The 16,818-nt window shown below is 48.4% G+C and overlaps 10 protein-coding genes across 10 annotated transcripts; 2 read left to right on the plus strand and 8 right to left on the minus strand.

Moving 5' to 3' along the window:
* Nucleotides 1–158: 158 nt before the first annotated feature.
* On the minus strand, nt 159–847 carry FSUBG_9447 (uncharacterized protein; the record flags this gene model as incomplete). Its single annotated transcript, XM_036687961.1, has 2 exons — nt 159–794; nt 845–847. 2 exons carry the CDS (start codon nt 845–847, stop codon nt 159–161), a joined length of 639 nt encoding a protein of 212 aa, XP_036535024.1.
* An 867-nt stretch (nt 848–1,714) lies between these two features.
* FSUBG_9448 (uncharacterized protein) lies at nt 1,715–2,329 on the minus strand (the record flags this gene model as incomplete). Its single annotated transcript, XM_036687962.1, has 1 exon — nt 1,715–2,329. The coding sequence occupies one exon, from the start codon at nt 2,327–2,329 to the stop codon at nt 1,715–1,717; it is 615 nt and encodes a 204-aa protein (XP_036535025.1).
* A 527-nt stretch (nt 2,330–2,856) lies between these two features.
* Nucleotides 2,857–3,787, minus strand: FSUBG_9449 (uncharacterized protein; the record flags this gene model as incomplete). The annotated part of the gene is made up of 2 exons (XM_036687963.1): nt 2,857–3,561; nt 3,611–3,787. The coding sequence occupies 2 exons, from the start codon at nt 3,785–3,787 to the stop codon at nt 2,857–2,859; spliced, it is 882 nt and encodes a 293-aa protein (XP_036535026.1).
* A 255-nt stretch (nt 3,788–4,042) lies between these two features.
* On the minus strand, nt 4,043–4,675 carry FSUBG_9450 (uncharacterized protein; the record flags this gene model as incomplete). The annotated part of the gene is made up of 1 exon (XM_036687965.1): nt 4,043–4,675. One exon carries the CDS (start codon nt 4,673–4,675, stop codon nt 4,043–4,045), a length of 633 nt encoding a protein of 210 aa, XP_036535027.1.
* Nucleotides 4,676–5,425: 750 nt separating this feature from the next.
* Nucleotides 5,426–6,577, plus strand: FSUBG_9451 (uncharacterized protein; the record flags this gene model as incomplete). Its single annotated transcript, XM_036687966.1, has 2 exons — nt 5,426–5,855; nt 5,910–6,577. 2 exons carry the CDS (start codon nt 5,426–5,428, stop codon nt 6,575–6,577), a joined length of 1,098 nt encoding a protein of 365 aa, XP_036535028.1.
* A 215-nt stretch (nt 6,578–6,792) lies between these two features.
* Nucleotides 6,793–9,105, minus strand: FSUBG_9452 (uncharacterized protein; the record flags this gene model as incomplete). Its single annotated transcript, XM_036687967.1, has 3 exons — nt 6,793–8,478; nt 8,638–8,732; nt 8,958–9,105. 3 exons carry the CDS (start codon nt 9,103–9,105, stop codon nt 6,793–6,795), a joined length of 1,929 nt encoding a protein of 642 aa, XP_036535029.1.
* Nucleotides 9,106–9,658: 553 nt separating this feature from the next.
* Nucleotides 9,659–10,396, minus strand: FSUBG_9453 (uncharacterized protein; the record flags this gene model as incomplete). The annotated part of the gene is made up of 2 exons (XM_036687968.1): nt 9,659–10,218; nt 10,273–10,396. The coding sequence occupies 2 exons, from the start codon at nt 10,394–10,396 to the stop codon at nt 9,659–9,661; spliced, it is 684 nt and encodes a 227-aa protein (XP_036535030.1).
* A 1,508-nt stretch (nt 10,397–11,904) lies between these two features.
* On the plus strand, nt 11,905–12,790 carry FSUBG_9454 (uncharacterized protein; the record flags this gene model as incomplete). Its single annotated transcript, XM_036687969.1, has 2 exons — nt 11,905–12,203; nt 12,256–12,790. 2 exons carry the CDS (start codon nt 11,905–11,907, stop codon nt 12,788–12,790), a joined length of 834 nt encoding a protein of 277 aa, XP_036535031.1.
* A 1,028-nt stretch (nt 12,791–13,818) lies between these two features.
* FSUBG_9455 (uncharacterized protein) lies at nt 13,819–14,832 on the minus strand (the record flags this gene model as incomplete). The annotated part of the gene is made up of 1 exon (XM_036687970.1): nt 13,819–14,832. One exon carries the CDS (start codon nt 14,830–14,832, stop codon nt 13,819–13,821), a length of 1,014 nt encoding a protein of 337 aa, XP_036535032.1.
* Nucleotides 14,833–15,541: 709 nt separating this feature from the next.
* On the minus strand, nt 15,542–16,624 carry FSUBG_9456 (uncharacterized protein; the record flags this gene model as incomplete). The annotated part of the gene is made up of 1 exon (XM_036687971.1): nt 15,542–16,624. One exon carries the CDS (start codon nt 16,622–16,624, stop codon nt 15,542–15,544), a length of 1,083 nt encoding a protein of 360 aa, XP_036535033.1.
* Nucleotides 16,625–16,818: the final 194 nt, after the last annotated feature.

The following is a 16,818-nucleotide window of genomic DNA, read 5'->3' on the forward strand; positions in this document are numbered from 1 at the left end:
TATGATGAATCTATGGTGTCCTTTCCTGAGCTTGGCAAAACTTCAAATGATCTTGGGTCCTCTATTGTTGGACTGAGTGTATCTTTCAACGAGACAAGGACATCCTGAGATGAGTTTTGTTGCGATTGTTGGTGGGCTCTTGTGACAAGTGAGTATGCTTAGGCCAATTTCATTCGCACGAGTTCAGAAGGCTTGGCAGATGAACGCCCAAAGGGGATTTCCTCCAAAGTGATGCAAGCCATGCCTTTGTTCACCTCAGAGAACAGTTCTTGGCACCCAGGTAAGATGATGATGGCTCGCTCTAGACCAGCCTCTCGGGGCTTGACATGAGTGTACTTGGTGCTATCCACGACTCCCTTCGCAACTCGGAGTTGCATCCCAATCTTGCGGTGACCAGCAGGGATGTTGTTCATGAATGTCTTGTCAAGAATGGGCACAGAGACGCAGGCGGCAGGAGAGGGAGTGCCTCCAGAAAAGATAGTTTCCATCGCGGGCTGAAAGCCTTCCTCGACACCCTGGTAGATGCGGGCGTTGGGTACGGACTCAGACCGCGCCATGACGTGTTCATCGTCACCGATGAAGTTCTGGAAACGGACCCCGATGAGGACTCCCTTGTCATTAACAACACCGACGGGTTTCAGTTCAGATACGAGTCGAGGCTTAGTCCGGGAGTCATGGTCGTGCATGTTGAACATGATGGGTTTATAGGTCTGAAAGACACCTGTCACAACCGCTTCCTGGAAGTCGCTTCTTAGTGCCGGATGCTCTGAGAGTGAGTCGCTGATTTTAAATTCCTGTATCCCTTGGGTTAGTCTAAGCTCGGCCTTCTGGAGTATGGTCTTACCATGATGAGACGTTGTTCTGGTGGCGGATAGTGTAGAAATTTCACAGGTAGAGTAAATGGTGATGGTAAGAAGAGAGAAAATGAAAAAGAAAAGCCTGAAGCGTTGAGGTTGAGAGGGACAACGGCTGTTTGCACCGCCCTGAAAGAATGCCCCACATTTGAGTCGCTATTGTCACTGCCCGTCACCTATTGTCGCCCTCGTACAATAGCGACTGATATTAGACACTCAATGCTACCAAGAATCAAGTGAGATCTGGACATCTGGCTGGCCACAGTTAACAGACTCTTGACAAAGATAGCTGAACACTTCCCAAGAAGCGGCAGATGGGTTTAAGAAGGCTTGTACCTAATGTTATCGGAAATGTTCACTCAATTCACCAAGACGTTGCACGAACGAAGCAAACGGTGACTAGAAGCTCTTCCCAACACTATATTGATTGAGAAGAAGATGAGAATGGAGGCTTTATAACATCAGTCCCCCAGATCAATCAAGAAGCCGGGAACACCAATACTTCCAGCGTGTTGATAACTTTAGAAACCGAATATAGGGGGGGGGGGGGGGCGGAATCGTGGGGAACGGGGATAGTGTGTGGCCACCAGCAATTACAACCCAGACACCGACCCAGGGATGGAGTCGGTGGCTGTTGAATAGGAGAGTCACTTGAGAGTATTGTATGCGATCTTTAGAGGTGTTGTGTCAACGGATCAAGGTCAGTCACACAAGACAGCCCATCAAGTGCCAGTCGCAATCCACTGGGATATATTCAATGTCTAAACCTATCCCCGCCAAAGCGAAGTACCCAAGAACATGGACTAGCCTGTCTCCAACATGAACAAGAGCCAGAAGTAGTGCATTATCGAGTACTGAATCTACGGGAAGTAAAATTGACAAATTCGCGACGTCGAAAAATAAGATGTTCCAACTAGCATGCCCTCCATTACCAATCGAGGGCGCAGGATATTGTGAGGAACTGGAGAGTATCCATTTGGGAAAACGGGCCCGCCTGGAGGTATCAATATCACTACAACGTCCCCAACATTTCCACCCAGATCGGGAAACCGTTTGGCACCCCCCTCCATGAACTCCAGGAAGCGAAATGTCATCGGGACACTGCGGAAGCCGGCAGCCAGAGCACTTGTCCAGAGTTTCGAAGGGCCCAATCTAATCATATAGTATGGGCCTGGATGGCTACGGATTTGAGCAAGCGCAGCTTGGTAAGGTCTCTTGTAGATGGTGGCTCCGAGACAGATGTCGCTGCTGGCCATGACGTTGGTTTGTGGCCCTCCATGTGTTAGGGTTAGGAACTGTAGTCCAGCCAAGTTTCCGTGGGGATCAATGAGGGCGAAGGGCTTTAGTCCGCGAATATGCTGTGGCGTCGCGGCATTGCCAGGATTCGAGGGCACGGACAAAGAGGTACCCTGCGTTCCCGAAGAGGCCACATCCTCAGTCTGCTCACGGTCTTGGGGATTCTGGTTGGGATCCATGTTGGGCAAGGGGGTAGGGAAGTAGGGCTTCGAGATGAGATATGTAGAAGCGTGGGCGGGGTGAAGTGGACAGGAGCGGAGAGCCAAGTCAACGAATCTGCTCACAAATTTTGGTTAGAGATCTGGCATGAACATGGCTCTTGACTCACTCTTGGCAGTACTTATTTTGTACAAGGCTAGTTACTGCTGATGCTGCAACACGAGATCGACGTCGTAAAAGGTGGTAGACAGAAGGTTGGTGTGTGGTTGGTTGAAGGTGATGGAAGAAGTTGTTCTTCTGGATCCGAAATGAGAGTTTAAGTAGGATAGATGGCCTCACTCAGTGCTCTAGACAGCTTTGGTGAATGAAGTTAATATCGACGTTAAGGAAGAGCAGTTTGTGAAGTGTTTGGAATGTTTGGTGATGGTTGCACGTCAATTGACATGGAAATGAATAGTTTCTACCACACAAAAGCTAGGCAACAAAGATGGATACACGTCTTGATGAACGTGTGTATCTCAAAGTTCCCCTCCTATTCTGAAAGTTATCAGTCATCCTCCAAAGGACCGAAGAAAACGTGCTGCCCTTTGCCATTCATCTGAGAGGTTTTGATGAGGCCAAGTTGACACCCCCAGTTGTTTCCTCCACCACCCACCGCCTCTAAAACAAGTGCCTTCTTTTCCACCACGTAGCCACGGATTGTAGCCTCTCTTTCTTCTCTGTAGGGCAGAAGAAAGACCGCAAGTGGGCCTGACGAGTCGACGGGGTAGGTTGAAGAGTAGTCTCTTGGTTCATCGTATTCGTGAGTATCGGCGACACGAAGGCGGAGATTTGCTGTGCGGCTGGAGATGTCGGAACGTTGAGAGACATCGAGGATCTTTGAAAAGACATGTTTGGCATTGGAGAGGAATGAGACAGTGAGACAAGCCTTGTAGATGCCATCCTTGGTCCCATGGTACAGCATAGCGCCAGGACAAACATCACAGGGTGTCATGGCATTCATAAGGTTGGCGTCGGCTGAGCCTTCAATTCGAAAGTCCCAGTATCCATCCTCTCCAAAGCCGGCAAAGAGATTAAGCTCTGGCACAAGCTCAGGCCAGAACTTTTCTGGCCCATCGGTTTTGGCAGCGCGGGCGAGCTCGGCAGTAGTGGTAGCGCGGGCGATCCGGGCAGCAAGGTCCGGCGACAGCGACAGCGGCTGCGGCTGCGGCTGCGGCTGCGAAGGAGCTTGCGACATGGTGATGATGGACAGCTTGAGAAGTTTAGATAAAGTCAAGACATGAGCCGGAATGATCACTTACGCAGGCGTCTTTGCGGCGTATTTCTGGTGTCTTTGAGAGGGTGTTGATGTGACGATGGAGGAGAAAAAGAACAGAGCTGAGGAAGATGCCACCCAAGCCTGAGATTAACACAATGGAAGGTGGGGCGTATGAATCGGGCAGTTCAGATCGGTTACCACCCGCTCGGCACCTTCCCATCTCTAGAACTGATGAGATTGAAGACAATCGAAAACAAAACAGTTTGAACTGTCTCTTGCAAGTATGAATACGACTAACCATTATATCCACAGAGATCATTGTCACGTTCAGGACATCAGCAGGGATTTCACCATCAAAGAAGATCATAGACAAGGCGATCAATTTATTGTCTTATTGCCACCTCTAGCAACTATCGCCACATCTATCCACCAAGAAAAGCAATCAATCTCTAGTTGCCCTCCCTTCGTCAACAGGTCAGACATCGAACGGGCCCTTTGAGCGCTCTACAACCCAACAGGCACCGGTACCCTCACCCCCATCAACAACCTCCTCAAGCATCAAAGCCTTGGTCGCCTGTGGACCAAGAAGCGCTTCATCGTAGGGAAAAATAATGATTGCCTTGTCATACTCGCAATCCTGTATATACGTGTTCCCCTTGGTTTGAGAGGTGACCTCACTGCGATCGACGAAGCTGAGCTTGATCTCACTCTTGCGATAGCCGGCAGGTAGCTTGGACCCCATGAGGCCCTTGCTGGTGATGGGCAGGGGAATGGTGTCAATGATGCCGCTCTTGCGATGGCCAAGTACTGCAGATTCGATGGCAGCTGGTAGGCCCGCGTCGTTGCCCTGGTAGATGACGGCGTCTTTGACGAGATTTGATGGGGCAATCATGTTGCCTGTCTCGCCAGAGGGGCTTTCGAAACGGAGACCGCAGAGAAGGTCGCCGGCGATGATGGCGGTGGCTTTGAGGTCCGCAACCTTCTGAAGAGTGCTGGCGTCGCCGGGAGGCATGGGGCCAGTCGGGGTCATGATGATCGGGCGGCGCATTTGGCGAGCAAGGTCTTCGATGCTCAGGGAATCTTTTTTAACGTGGGTCTTGTTGTCCATGGTAGCGGTTAGATAGACCTAGAACCTAGTCAGGGCGATTAAGAAACTAGGACACTGAAGATGGAGTACCTTGTGTCTAGTTATGATCTCGGATGTAAAAGGCAGTGTTGAGGTGAAGATGAAGGAGGGAAAAGAGCAGGGCAGACGGAGACTTTACATACAGCGCTTTCTGGTACCTACAGTATTTCATTTAAGCGAGGGGAAGTGGGCCCATTTGTTTGGTATGAAACATGATGATGACCTCGTGCCACTTCAACCCGCTTGCGTTACACGAGAAAGGCAGCGCATACTGTAGACGAAACTTGGTGAGACCGAAACAATGAGAACCAGAGTTAAAAGAGGCGAGTAACTTTAATGGAACGCATCCATGAAGGCCTTTTCTTCTATGTCAAACGTTACCGAACAAGCACAAACGCTGCAGTGTTGTGAATGAAGTTGTCACGATATCTTGTCAAGTTGAGGTTGACGTGGCTGTCTTGTGGCGTTGACCTTGGTAGAACTCATCATGGTATTTAAAGAAAAAAGTCATGAAAATGTTCCATTAAGGCTCTTTAATTATGAAATTGGATTAAGCCCGTTGGAATACTTGGGAATGAGAGTCAGGCGGAATTGAAAGTGCGGTATCTGCCACTGTAGACGAACGGTGTGAGTGCAAGCAGAACTTGGTTGGAATCCATATCCGGAGGAGTTGCCTGAGTCTCAGTTTGCACTGTAAGCAAGGCCGGAGCAAATTCCAAACAGAGCGCCGACATGAGCCTCTGCAAATTTTCCATCTGCAGCAGCCCGCGCTGTGTAACCACACCTAATAATCCACCCTCAACAATCTCAACAACCACGCGACACAAGCATCGCAATCCTTTCATCAACAACAACGCAGCTCCGATGGCTCCGAAGAACTACCTCGAGTGTTCACCGCGCAAACGCTACGGTCAGCCCAGCACCGGTGCGCGCTTCACCGGCCAAGTCCCTACCGCGGAACAACTCCTACAGAGTCTTATTCGCCGCCGTCACATCTCAGCCTACATCGCCTTCATCCGCCCTGAGATCAGTCACATGATCAGAGAGTATGGTAGGGTGGCTATCCAGACTGTTTGTCAGGAGCTCTACGCTATAGGTGCTCGAGCTGCTCCGTCGCCGTGGTTTGACCTCATGTGCGATCGAACCACGTGGAAGCTGTGTTGTGAGTTTCCCTTACTTAGCCACCATCCTAAGGAATAGCGCTGATTGAAATTAGTTGACCCGCTTGGCGACGATGCCCCGGAATGGCCTTGGGCGCATATCAAGTTTCCTTCCGTCCTTGCTGAAGGAGAGCAGCCGGAGAGCGTATATGTAGACTACTGCCAGTCACGAATAGAGCAAGATGCCGAGATGGCACGAATGAATCAACAGCTCAAAGCACAAGCCGATGCAGCAGCTGCTGCCCGCGCCGCGGACCCCACCTGCAAATTCATCGTCACATCCCCAGCGCCCCTTCAAAACATCGACGAGCCAGTACGAGTTGACACCGACTTCGATATAAGAAACGCTCTCTGGAATCTCACTATCAGCAAGCCATTCGACGAGTGCAACGCAGCCGGTCCGTTTGAGGTTGAACCAAAGGTCCCATTGGAGTGGTACGTCGCCAAAGATCTGGCAGCCATCAACGGGCTTCTTCCGCCTTGCATCGCTGTCAAAATGAATGCTATGAATAGAAGGGTCTTTGTCACTATTGTTGAGTCTGCGGAAGTCAACCCCGCGGTCCCTGTACGAGATGTCCTTCTTGATGTTTGGGAGCTTCTGCGGTCGTGGGCGGTGATGACCAATGGACGGGGTGAGGGTGAGATGAAGACTCTGCTTCAGCACTTTCTGGCAGTCAAGGCGCAACGTGAAACTTTACGAGGTCCCTTACTGCCTCAGCAGTGAGATATGACACAGATGCTTATATGTACATTTCACCATAAATTGTAGTATCAAGAATGACAGCGCTTACGGATCATGTTCCTGTATTCTCTTACACTCAACTACACCAGTCTAAAGCTTTTGAATAGTTTTGAGGAACTCTAAGTTGATAGACCCGACAGCTGGCACTTTCATTGTACGCCTTCCTCCTTCGTACGACCTTCATTTGAGGTTACAGCCTACTCAGGAAGCCCCGAAAGCGCTTTTTGTTCTTCAGGGTCGCGAGGACAGTAGCCTGTCAAGTCCTCGAGATCATAGTACTGGCTGTTCTCATGAGCCTTGCAGATTATGTATCCTGGAATGTAGGTCCAGTCGTCCATATGAAAGTTCGACATTGCAAACTCCCGTGACATTCCGTGAAAGATGCCAAAGATCCTGTCGTCATGCGAGCCATCGCTGTAGTACGGAATATCGTCAGCAAGCAAGGCGTCGAAATCGCTTTCGTCAAAAGTCCAAGGCGGTAGGGCGATGGAGTAGATGTCGTGGGTCCCGTTGAGTAATCGATGGAATATCTCGCCGTTACGCGCTCTCTTCGTTTGCACGACTTGGTGGAGGTAAGCCCAGGCTAGATGTTCTCGGATCTCATCAGACTCCGACTCGCTTAGCCCTCCAGTCTTAGGGAGCGAGTCAGGCAGGACGGGGATGTATGATAGGGCACAGGCGTTTGTCAATGAGGTACGTGCCCGCTGGACTTCATGAAAAGCTGCAATATTCATCGTCACAGGAGTGCCAAGAATTTCGATTTCGTTCGGCTGACCAGCACTCTTATCGAGTCTCTCAACCGCCGCTGTGCCATCTTTCCATAAGCCGACAGCGAGCCACATGCCGCCAGTGTGTGAAAGCAGACACGTCCAGCCCTGACAGGTGTTAACGAGCGAGCTTTGATACTCCTCATATGGCATGTTGCCTCGAGGAGCAAAGCTGAACAGCCGTTCAATGCCGGTGACTAGGATGGCGGCTAGTTGCAGCTTGACCTTGAGTACCTTAGCCGAATGTGTTGGCCGGGCGACAAAGACAGCAAGTCGGTGATCAAAGTCAACGGCGGGTAGAAGCTTCTGAACAAGCGATGTTCTTTCATGGAGTGTCGTTCCAAGGAGGTTAAAAAATCCCTTCTTTGCTCCGGAGATATCCTCGTCAGACCTGCCTTTTGGAATATAGCGTGTGACACCTTGCATATAGAGGTTATACCGGACAGGACGTAAGATGAAGTATTGCTGGTCGGAGGAAAAGAAACAGGAAATGATCTTTTCACTGTCAATCTCCCAGTCCTTGAGACAGACAAGAGCCAGAAGGAAGCCTGGAGCATGACCATTGTGGATTCTAAGTCGCCGTTCAGAGGCCCCGAACTCCACGAAGTGGTCGATCGTTCCCTGATCACAGTACATCGCAACTCGTAGAGGAACGTTGCTGGTACAGAAGGCCAGCGCGACCTGCTCTCGTCGCTCTTCTTCCGAAGTCAGCAGTCGTATTCGTGCCATTTGCTCTGTATACGGATCAAAAATGGTCTGTTCGCGGAACGTAGTGAGGCAAAGATGGATCTGTTCGAATTCGGCTAAAGGGAAGGGATGTCGATAACCTGGGGGGAAGTGAAGCATGGTGCAATCTTCTCTCTCGACAGACGGCTCATAGTTTTCCCTCTCGACTTGCTTGGGCTCGTAACGAAGAACATTTTTAGGCGGCATCCTATCGAAGTACTTTAATCGATCCTCGAGTGAATCATCTTTAGCTGACCTGATACTGAATCCCTGGTTGTTCTTCCAGGGTAAGTCCTGAATCCAGTCCCAAGGAGAGAAACAGACCACTATCTGCTGCTCTGTTTCCTCCTTGAGGTCACGCTCTATAGACTTGATCATGTCCTCATCTGTCTAGAATGGGACATAAACCATATCCATAGCTCGGGCCTGCTGCAATGTCTCCTCGGGGCTTTTACTCGTAAAGCGTGTAATACCGGGATGGCCGTAATGATAGAGAAGCCGGCGGAGTGATTCTGGGTAAGGAGCGTGTGAAATGCTGATGAAACGAACCGGAACCGCGTCACAGATGACAGTGGCCCAGTGTACGGTACCCAGCATTGCCAGGGCACACTCTGCGCTTATCAGAGGATCGATGTAAAATATCACTATCTGTGTCGTTTTATGTTCAAATGTCTAACCTTAAAGCTTACATAAAGTATAAATCCCTAAACCTTAAGGCTTACGGCTTTTATAAAGAAACGTAAAGAACTCTTAGTATATAGCTATGTGGATATGTTGGCTTAGTGACTTGCGTGAGTTGACTTGATCCTATGCGAGCGCAGCGACATCGGTATGTGTATCTGGTCCGACGGCCCAGGCACTGGTCTCACTCTGTCGGCACGCTGAATCGAGGACGGTTTCCCATATGTTTTGGTCGAGGCGATTTCTGAGGTCGATTTCAACATGGGCGAATGCGATATCTCGGCGGTACTCCCTGCCTTGATCTTTCGGGATAAACCACGTCTTGAGGGAGGCCATTTTTCCGTAGTGAGCGTTATTGAATGGGTTGTAGGACGGCTTCTGAGGTGTGTTGGTCAGTTGTGTGTTTCGGTGGCCCCAGCGAGTTGAACGAAGGAGGAAAAGGTGGGTCGTGGTGGTTGCCGGGGCCTCTGGAACAAGACAAAACTACACAAGGCTGAACATGAAATACTGAATGCAATGAGAACAGTTATCATGTGTGGAATCTGAACTCTCTTGTCATACCACTACCGCCAGTTCTTCACAACATCAGAGTCCTACGTTAATTCAACACGGCATCAAAATGAAACTGCGAGTATCACGAACCCCTTTATTATTGATGATCATATCTGCTTCCGTTCTGCTTTACTTTGCTTCACTCTGAAAGGTCTATCACCCCACTACTTGACCCCGGACACTTCAGTATCCCTCAAAAGGCGGAAACCTTCGCTGAGCGGTCTCCCAATCCTTAGTATCCGCATCAACCGGCAATCCCTTTCACTCATTGAAACCAACACTGTCGAGACCTTGTTGACAGAGCGATAATCCGGTGCTCGCCCAAACCGCAAGTCGCCTATGGAAAGTTTCGCTGAACAGTCTCCCAGTCCTTGGTCCATGGATCGATGGGGAGTCCGACGCGTCTGTTGATACCGACTTTGTCTAGATCTTGCTGGAAGGCCTCAACAGCCTTGGAAATCTTTTTTGTGAAGTGAGCGGTCCAAGGAAAGCTGGTGGGAGGTTTGTGACCATCGGCGATAGCCGCGCGGACGACGTCAACCCAGTCTAGCGTCGGCTGGAAGGAAGGCATGTTGGCACGCATCTGGATGAATTCAAGCTGCAGGGCTAGATCGTGCTTTGTTCCCGGACAGTTGGTGAGGCTGTGGTTGAGGGTGTTGCACCATGGGTAGCCTTTCATCAGACCGGAGCTGGAGCTGGCTTGCATGCAGAGGTTGAGCCGGTGAGATGATGAGCCGCAACCAACACATGCGAAACCTGGAAGAGTGCTGTTCGTAGTAGGTGCTGTAGCAAGGTCGACTCGTCGGTCTTCCAATGAGGGAGCAGGTGCGTCCGTCTGGCGTTTCCAAGTAGCCTCATCTTCATCATCCCCGCCATCAGTCTTCGAACAATAACGACCTGGCGCTTGATAGCCGTTGGGAAAATGAGCGAGCGCTCTTGGTAACGACTTACTTAAACTGCGTGGGCTATGATCTACCATAGCCTGTTTGCGATGGATTGGAGTGAAAATGGGAGCTTCGCTCGTATGCGTCGCGTCACTCTTCCGCTTGTGGGACTGTTCTTCTTGCGATGTCATTTTGTGGAATGATGGCGTGCGGTGCTCGTGTTTGGCATTCGTTGTTCTGTGGGGGCACGGAGCAAAGCAGAGGTGCATGAGAAGAGACCCACTTATTCTTGTTCATTGCTGTCTCGTTGATTCACTGAATTGGCCATTGACAAGCAAGCGGCCGCAGACTCATAGCTCCCAACAAACAAGCCGCCGTGGGAATCTATGGCCGCAACAATGTTACAACCTTCCGGAGTAATATTAGCAAAAGAAATGATTTCAACGAGGGAGGTTATACCTCTTTGGTTCATTGGTTTGCCATTCATGCCTAAAAAGCCTGCCTGAGTGGTGTGCGCTCGAGCCTCCGTCTGAAGTGCGTCACCAGCAAAGCAAGGGCTCTTTGTAAATCCACAACAAGACAAAACCACATCGAAATGACAGACAATGAAGATCTTTTGGACACAGAAACATCAGTCATCCTACCAAGCCATCATGAATCCATGTAGCGCATCACAATTCGTCACGGCTCGAGATGGCTATGACACCCTTAGTGCTGATCACAGCCCTTTCATATCCAACTCGAGTCCCCGGTCACATAGACAGTATCAAAACAGAACAAGAGCCTGGGGTATGAAACTCATCTTAGTCCAAACAAGCGCTGCGAATGCGATGCAAGCTCATTGATTGTCCGAAATAGCTATAGGCAACTGGTCCTCAACGAAAGCAGAAAGCATTGAGCTCTCCGTGATGCAGTTTGATCCCGCGTTCAGCATCTCCCACTGGCTTTGTTTCAACGTCTACCGTCGACGGCCTACTTACTCGCGAGATTGCCTGCATGATATATAGCCATAAGTATAAGATCAACTTGGAAATGTCCCAGTTGTCATCGCTCTTCTCGCCCATGCTATGCGCGTATCTAGGGACAACAAGAGGAACCTGAACCAAGCTATATGCAAGTTCAGACGATAGAATTCAATTTGTTCGGCATTTCATCGTCTTTTCCTCATGATATCTCGGCACTTAATTGAAGCGTGAATCGTTTGATTGGATGGTCATTGCAGTCCAGTCTAAGATGAGCCAACCTCGGAATAGATCTAACTAACGACGTTATCAAGACGTTGATCGACGCTAAAGAACACGCACTTGTCTTAGCGCCATAGCCTCATTGCCGCAGTTCAGGTTGTGCATAATGTCTGATATCACTCCTCATCGTCGTAATGTCGTGAGAGCCGCGTTTCATCGTGCTGACCGTCAGCCCCAATGAGCCAGCACAGTCTTCAGTTTGATTCGAATCCTCAATGGCTTAGACGTCAATGCGTAAACAAATCCGACACGATCTGCTGGCGGCCCAGCCCCTATTTATTTAAGCTTTCGGTTTCGGTTTCGGTACCGCTATTGAGTACTAGTCTAAATTTAGCGTCATTCACATCCCTCATGTATAACCATATTTTTCCTTTCCTAGATCTTTCTCATTCTTTTTTTGATAGAGGCTCAAATCTACCTGCATTCATCAGTTCATTTTACTCAAGTCACTTGATATGGCGGCCTTTACACTTCCGGATCCTCCGTCTGCAAACAAGACCAATCTTGCCATTGCAGAGCTTGTCCTCTATATCCTTCTTTTCTTTCCGGCCGGACCGCTCGTGTGGAAACATGGCAAAGCTGGCATGACCTGCTGGCCGATATTTCTCTCGTACTTCCCACTTCGGTTCGTTGCCGACGGATACCAGATTGCCAAGCGCAATGATCCCGAGATTCCCAATGCGGTCATTATCATGACTACCGCCGGAAGCATTGCTTGTCTGTCGCTGACAGTAATTGGATTGATCTACGAAGTGTAAACTTCAGAGCTTTTGAACGATTTGAGCATATAACTGACTGGCATCCAGGAACGTCATCCTTCCACTGCCACCAAAACGATGGACCGAACGAATCCTTCTCGCCGTTACTCATCTCTCCATCACCGCTGGCATCACACTATCCACCTATGGAGGGGCTCCCAAGTTCGGAGCTCCTGGTGGTGTCGTTTCGCAACATCTGAATCAGATCGGCACCTGCATGATGTTGTTCGTCATGATATTCGGTGTTGGCTGGTGGCTTTGGTGGACAGGAAAACGTGTCACAGCCATGAAATCACACCCAAACTTCATCCCCGCCAAATTCCTGCTTCTCACAGCAATCGCGGCGTTTCCGTTCCAGCTTGTCCGGCTGGGCTATACCTTGACTTACTCCTTCACCCCATACTCGAGTTTGGATCCCATTTCTGGGTCATTTGCTACCAGGCTGGTGCTTATGTTTGGTATGCAGATGATCGTTGCTGTAATTGTTACTGTGGGTGGCTGGCGCGGGACTGGTGCCGTACCAAATTCTGCCCAAAGTGGCGCACGCCAGGGATTTGGAACCGTTGCGAACCCATGGATATGAAGTTATTAGACTTAGATCTTATATTTATGCTTTCTATTGCTTTAAGGAGTAATTAGGATCCTTCTATCACTTTTAGTAGAGTTTATCAGTATTATTGAACTTGTGTTCTTAAGGAATCTATTTATAAATAAGATATTCTTAAAGTTTATAAGGGTCCAGACTACAGGAGCTTCGAAGAGTGTTAAAACTACGACTTTCTGTCACAGCGGGCTGCGAGTAGGGGTACGGAGGCTAAGATATGGTATTGAGGCTCTTTGTGAATCCAAATAGCTTTAATGATGCTTTCCTATCCATACCAAAAGCATTTGGAACACCACATGAGCAACGTGACACCAGTCTCAACCAGTCTGGTGATGGTAGCTTAATAAACTGAAAACACTTCCAAGGGAGCGCTTGCAACGGTGCGCCTAAAACACCGATCCGTCCGGATATGTTACTTGCAGTTAAGACATGTTGCTGTAAGTATAGATTAGCCCTGAACATTTAGAAAACTAGGGAAGCTTTTGCTTTGATAAGTTTGGTCGATCCACGGGAGAATTTTGTGACTCTCCTTGCAGCTCGAGGAAATCTGAGGCGGCAGAGTTGAACTTTTGGCAAGCAAGTCCGGTATGGTGTAGTGGCTAACATTTCGCGCTCTCATAACCTGAGAAATCAGTACCGCGGAGCCCAGGGTTCGATTCCCTGTACCGGAGTTTCCTTTTGGCAATGTACCTAACTGCCAACAATAACCTTTTACTAATCTTTTAAAAGCTATTTATAAGTATTTGCCTTTTACTTAGTTTTTAGTATATCTTTTATATTTATACCTTCTAATACTTATTACTTAATTTTTTTTTATAAACAGTATTACTAAATTAAAAGTAATATAAATTAACTTACTTATAAGTAATACTTTTAGCTTTATAAAAATAACTATAGCTTATAAAGTTAACCCTTAGGCTATAAATATAAGTAGTAAATAATAATATAATATTTTCCTCTTTATATAAGCTTTTACCTATAAGCTCTTTAATAGTTAATAAGTCCTACTATAATAAGGGCATGTGCGTAAAGGTTAATAACGCATAAAAGGCTACTGGTGTTAGCTTGACTGTTACAACTTGATAGAATTCCTTAAGTGTGTAATGTTCAAACTCCTCGGCCGTGAGACTCTGCAACTTTTCGAATAAAGGATAACCGCCCATAATAAGATGACTGAGATAGGACTGTTCTTGTGGCATATCTCGGTCCAAGAACTCGTTTCTTTGGAGAGTTGAAATATTTTGGTTCGGACTTTCAGGCGTGTCGCCGGGGTTTGGCTGCCGGGATCGAAGTGAGTAATCAAGGCGGCTTATTAGATCTTGATACCCCTTGAAAAGAGTAGAGATAATGGTTCGGGGAAATCTCTCAACTGAATTGGTAGCGTGATGAAGAAGTGGGCTTTCCAACTTTGTCTCTACACGATTCGAGATACTGAAAAGAGACTGGGTTCGATAGTAAAACATATTGCAATAACAATCGAATCTCAAGAATTTCTCAATAAACGTGAACTTGACTTGCCACGAGGCCTCTTCCAGTAAAAAGTGGCTGCTAGGTCTTGGCGTCGAGTTGTAAGGCCCCTCTTGATGCGTATCAAAGGCACGGCAAAGCTCGGGTACTAGATTCTGAGCTTTTTCTAGGATTTGGAAATCCAGGTAGCCTGCGGATGGCTGCCTGGTGCATTTCCGCGATTGAATGGAATTTAGTGCAGGCTTGAGCTTCTCCTCTAATTCCGAGGCTGTCAGATGCTGGGACTGGGCGCGAAGAGCGCGGAGATCCATGGTGAATACAACAAAAGGCAGAATAGACTTATCCCCGTAGAATCGGAGCAGGTATTGCAAATGATGCCTTAAAAGAGAGGCCCGGTGTCTTTGGAAGATGCGTAATAGAGCAGGTGAAGCTGAGATAAGAAGGCGGATATCCTGAATGGGGGTTTGGTTGAGTATTTCCATTCTCAACTCAGGTGGCAGCTCCGAGAAGAAGTCTGCGCAGCCTTGATGCTGCGTTTCTTGTGGGGAGGTCATTTTTGATTGTGCGGGGGTAAAAGTATGCCAGGAGAACTGGCGACGTGCCTTTTACTTAAATATGTCCACCACAGTATGACTCAGCTACTTCTGGCACATGATCGACTCATACTCTGGTCCATGAGAGTATAAATTTCAGGTGGCGCTACAGAGTTTGGCCCCCCCGCATGCTATTGCTGCAATTCGAAGACAGAAAAGTCTAAACGACCAGTGGACTGTACCATTGGTTCTTGGGTCAAGATCCTCCTTTGTTTGTCGGGTATCCATTGGTCTTGAAGCTGGCAACTCCTGGTGCATGAACTATTTAGCTTATCTTAAGATTTGTCGAAGTGGCTTTGATGTATTTGTGATTCTCTGGCCTATCTAGCTGCACATGATTTGCCTTTGGCTTGCAACTTGGTAGTGCTACAACTATCAAGGTTCTCAGAACTCGTGTGTGACTATGGTTTATCTGCATATCGACTGGCTGCAAGTTACTTCATGTCGGCAAAGTCTGCCACATCGTTCCAAATGATCTGGCAATATCAGCTGTTCATTTCTAAACACTATGGCATTTCTACTATCGCCGAACCTTTCCAACTCTGCTTATCTGTCGACCGGACCAATGCCATGGTTCAAGGCCATTTAAATTCTCCCCTTCCTAAGGTCCCAATCTCGCAGTCAAGCACTGTCTTCAAAATCACCTCATACATAGAACAAGTACACCAGGTTACAAAGTATCCCCATCCTGCTCCTGACTGTTACTGCTCCAGAGAGTGAAATGTCGTTGGATATTGTTATAATGACTCTTGTCGGTCGCCCATGCTTCAAGACCCTCTGGGTTCGAGGTAACGAGTTGCTCAAATTCCTCCATCATGGTATCCGAAAGCTTCTCAAGGGAGAGCTGTTCAAAGAAAGCAAGTTTCGGATAGCCCTGAAGGGCAAGACGATACAAAAAGTAAGCGCGCTGTGTCCCAGTACAGTTCCGATAGTCAACACTGCGGACTATTGGCAAGACGTCATTCCACACCCCCGGTGACCAGACAATCCCTAGAAAGTGGCGCGCACCCAAGTAATTAATGTCTATCAACATTTGGTTATATCGGCGGCGGATCTTGCCTAGGATCAAATGAGGATACATTCGCAGAATCTTGTCATCGAATCTAGGAAACTTAGGAAATGAATCCAAGAAGGCATCTTTGATTCCAGCGCGATTCTGCAACAGCTCTTGGTCTTTGTGGTAGAAGATGCTCCGGTAACAATCGAATCTTAGGAATCCGTCGATGAATACTTTCCTTAAGCCCAAGGGGGCAATGTCCTGCCAGAGCGAGCCCCCTCTCTGATAGTGGAATTGGCCTTGATGGATATCCCACGGGCCCATTGTGAAAGCGCCGATGATCTCGGGCAGGAGCTCTTGCGCTGCGATGAGCATGTAAAACCTGATATCGCCCATTTCCTCAGTCGTTCTGGCGTTCCACCGTAAGATGGAGTCCAGAACAGGCTCGACCTCCTTTTCTAGGACCGTGATGGTATTCCCCTCGTGCTTAGAATGCAGTCTGCGAAGATGCATAGCCGCTGCTGCCAAACGAAGTGATGAGACATCACCGTAAGTGAGGAGGAGCCTAGGCAAGTGTGGCCCCAGAATATACTGGCGATTGCTTTCCAAGGTCCTCAACAGTATAAGTGAAGACACAATGGCAGGCCGTATGTCGTGGAGGGAAAGGTACTGTAGTACCTGAATGTTGATCTCGGAAGGGAGTGTAGAGAAAGAGTCTGACCATAGTCGCTGGCCTGATGCCTGTGAGGAGGCCATGTTGGAATAACAATTGATCGCGATGGTTATTTGTGTTGGGTTCATCGATCTCTGAAGAAGAAAAAATAGCAGCAGAGAAAAGAATGGATTTTGTTATACTTATACTCAGGTTGACGTGATCATATGACGCGCGGAAGAATTTGTGGGAAGCTTAAATGTCGATAAAACGTTAAACTGTACAGTTGCAATGCAGA

The sequence above is a fragment of the Fusarium subglutinans genome, assembly GCF_013396075.1.
Source record: "Fusarium subglutinans strain NRRL 66333 chromosome Unknown NRRL66333_c0000147, whole genome shotgun sequence".
Lineage (NCBI taxonomy): Eukaryota > Fungi > Ascomycota > Sordariomycetes > Hypocreales > Nectriaceae > Fusarium > Fusarium subglutinans.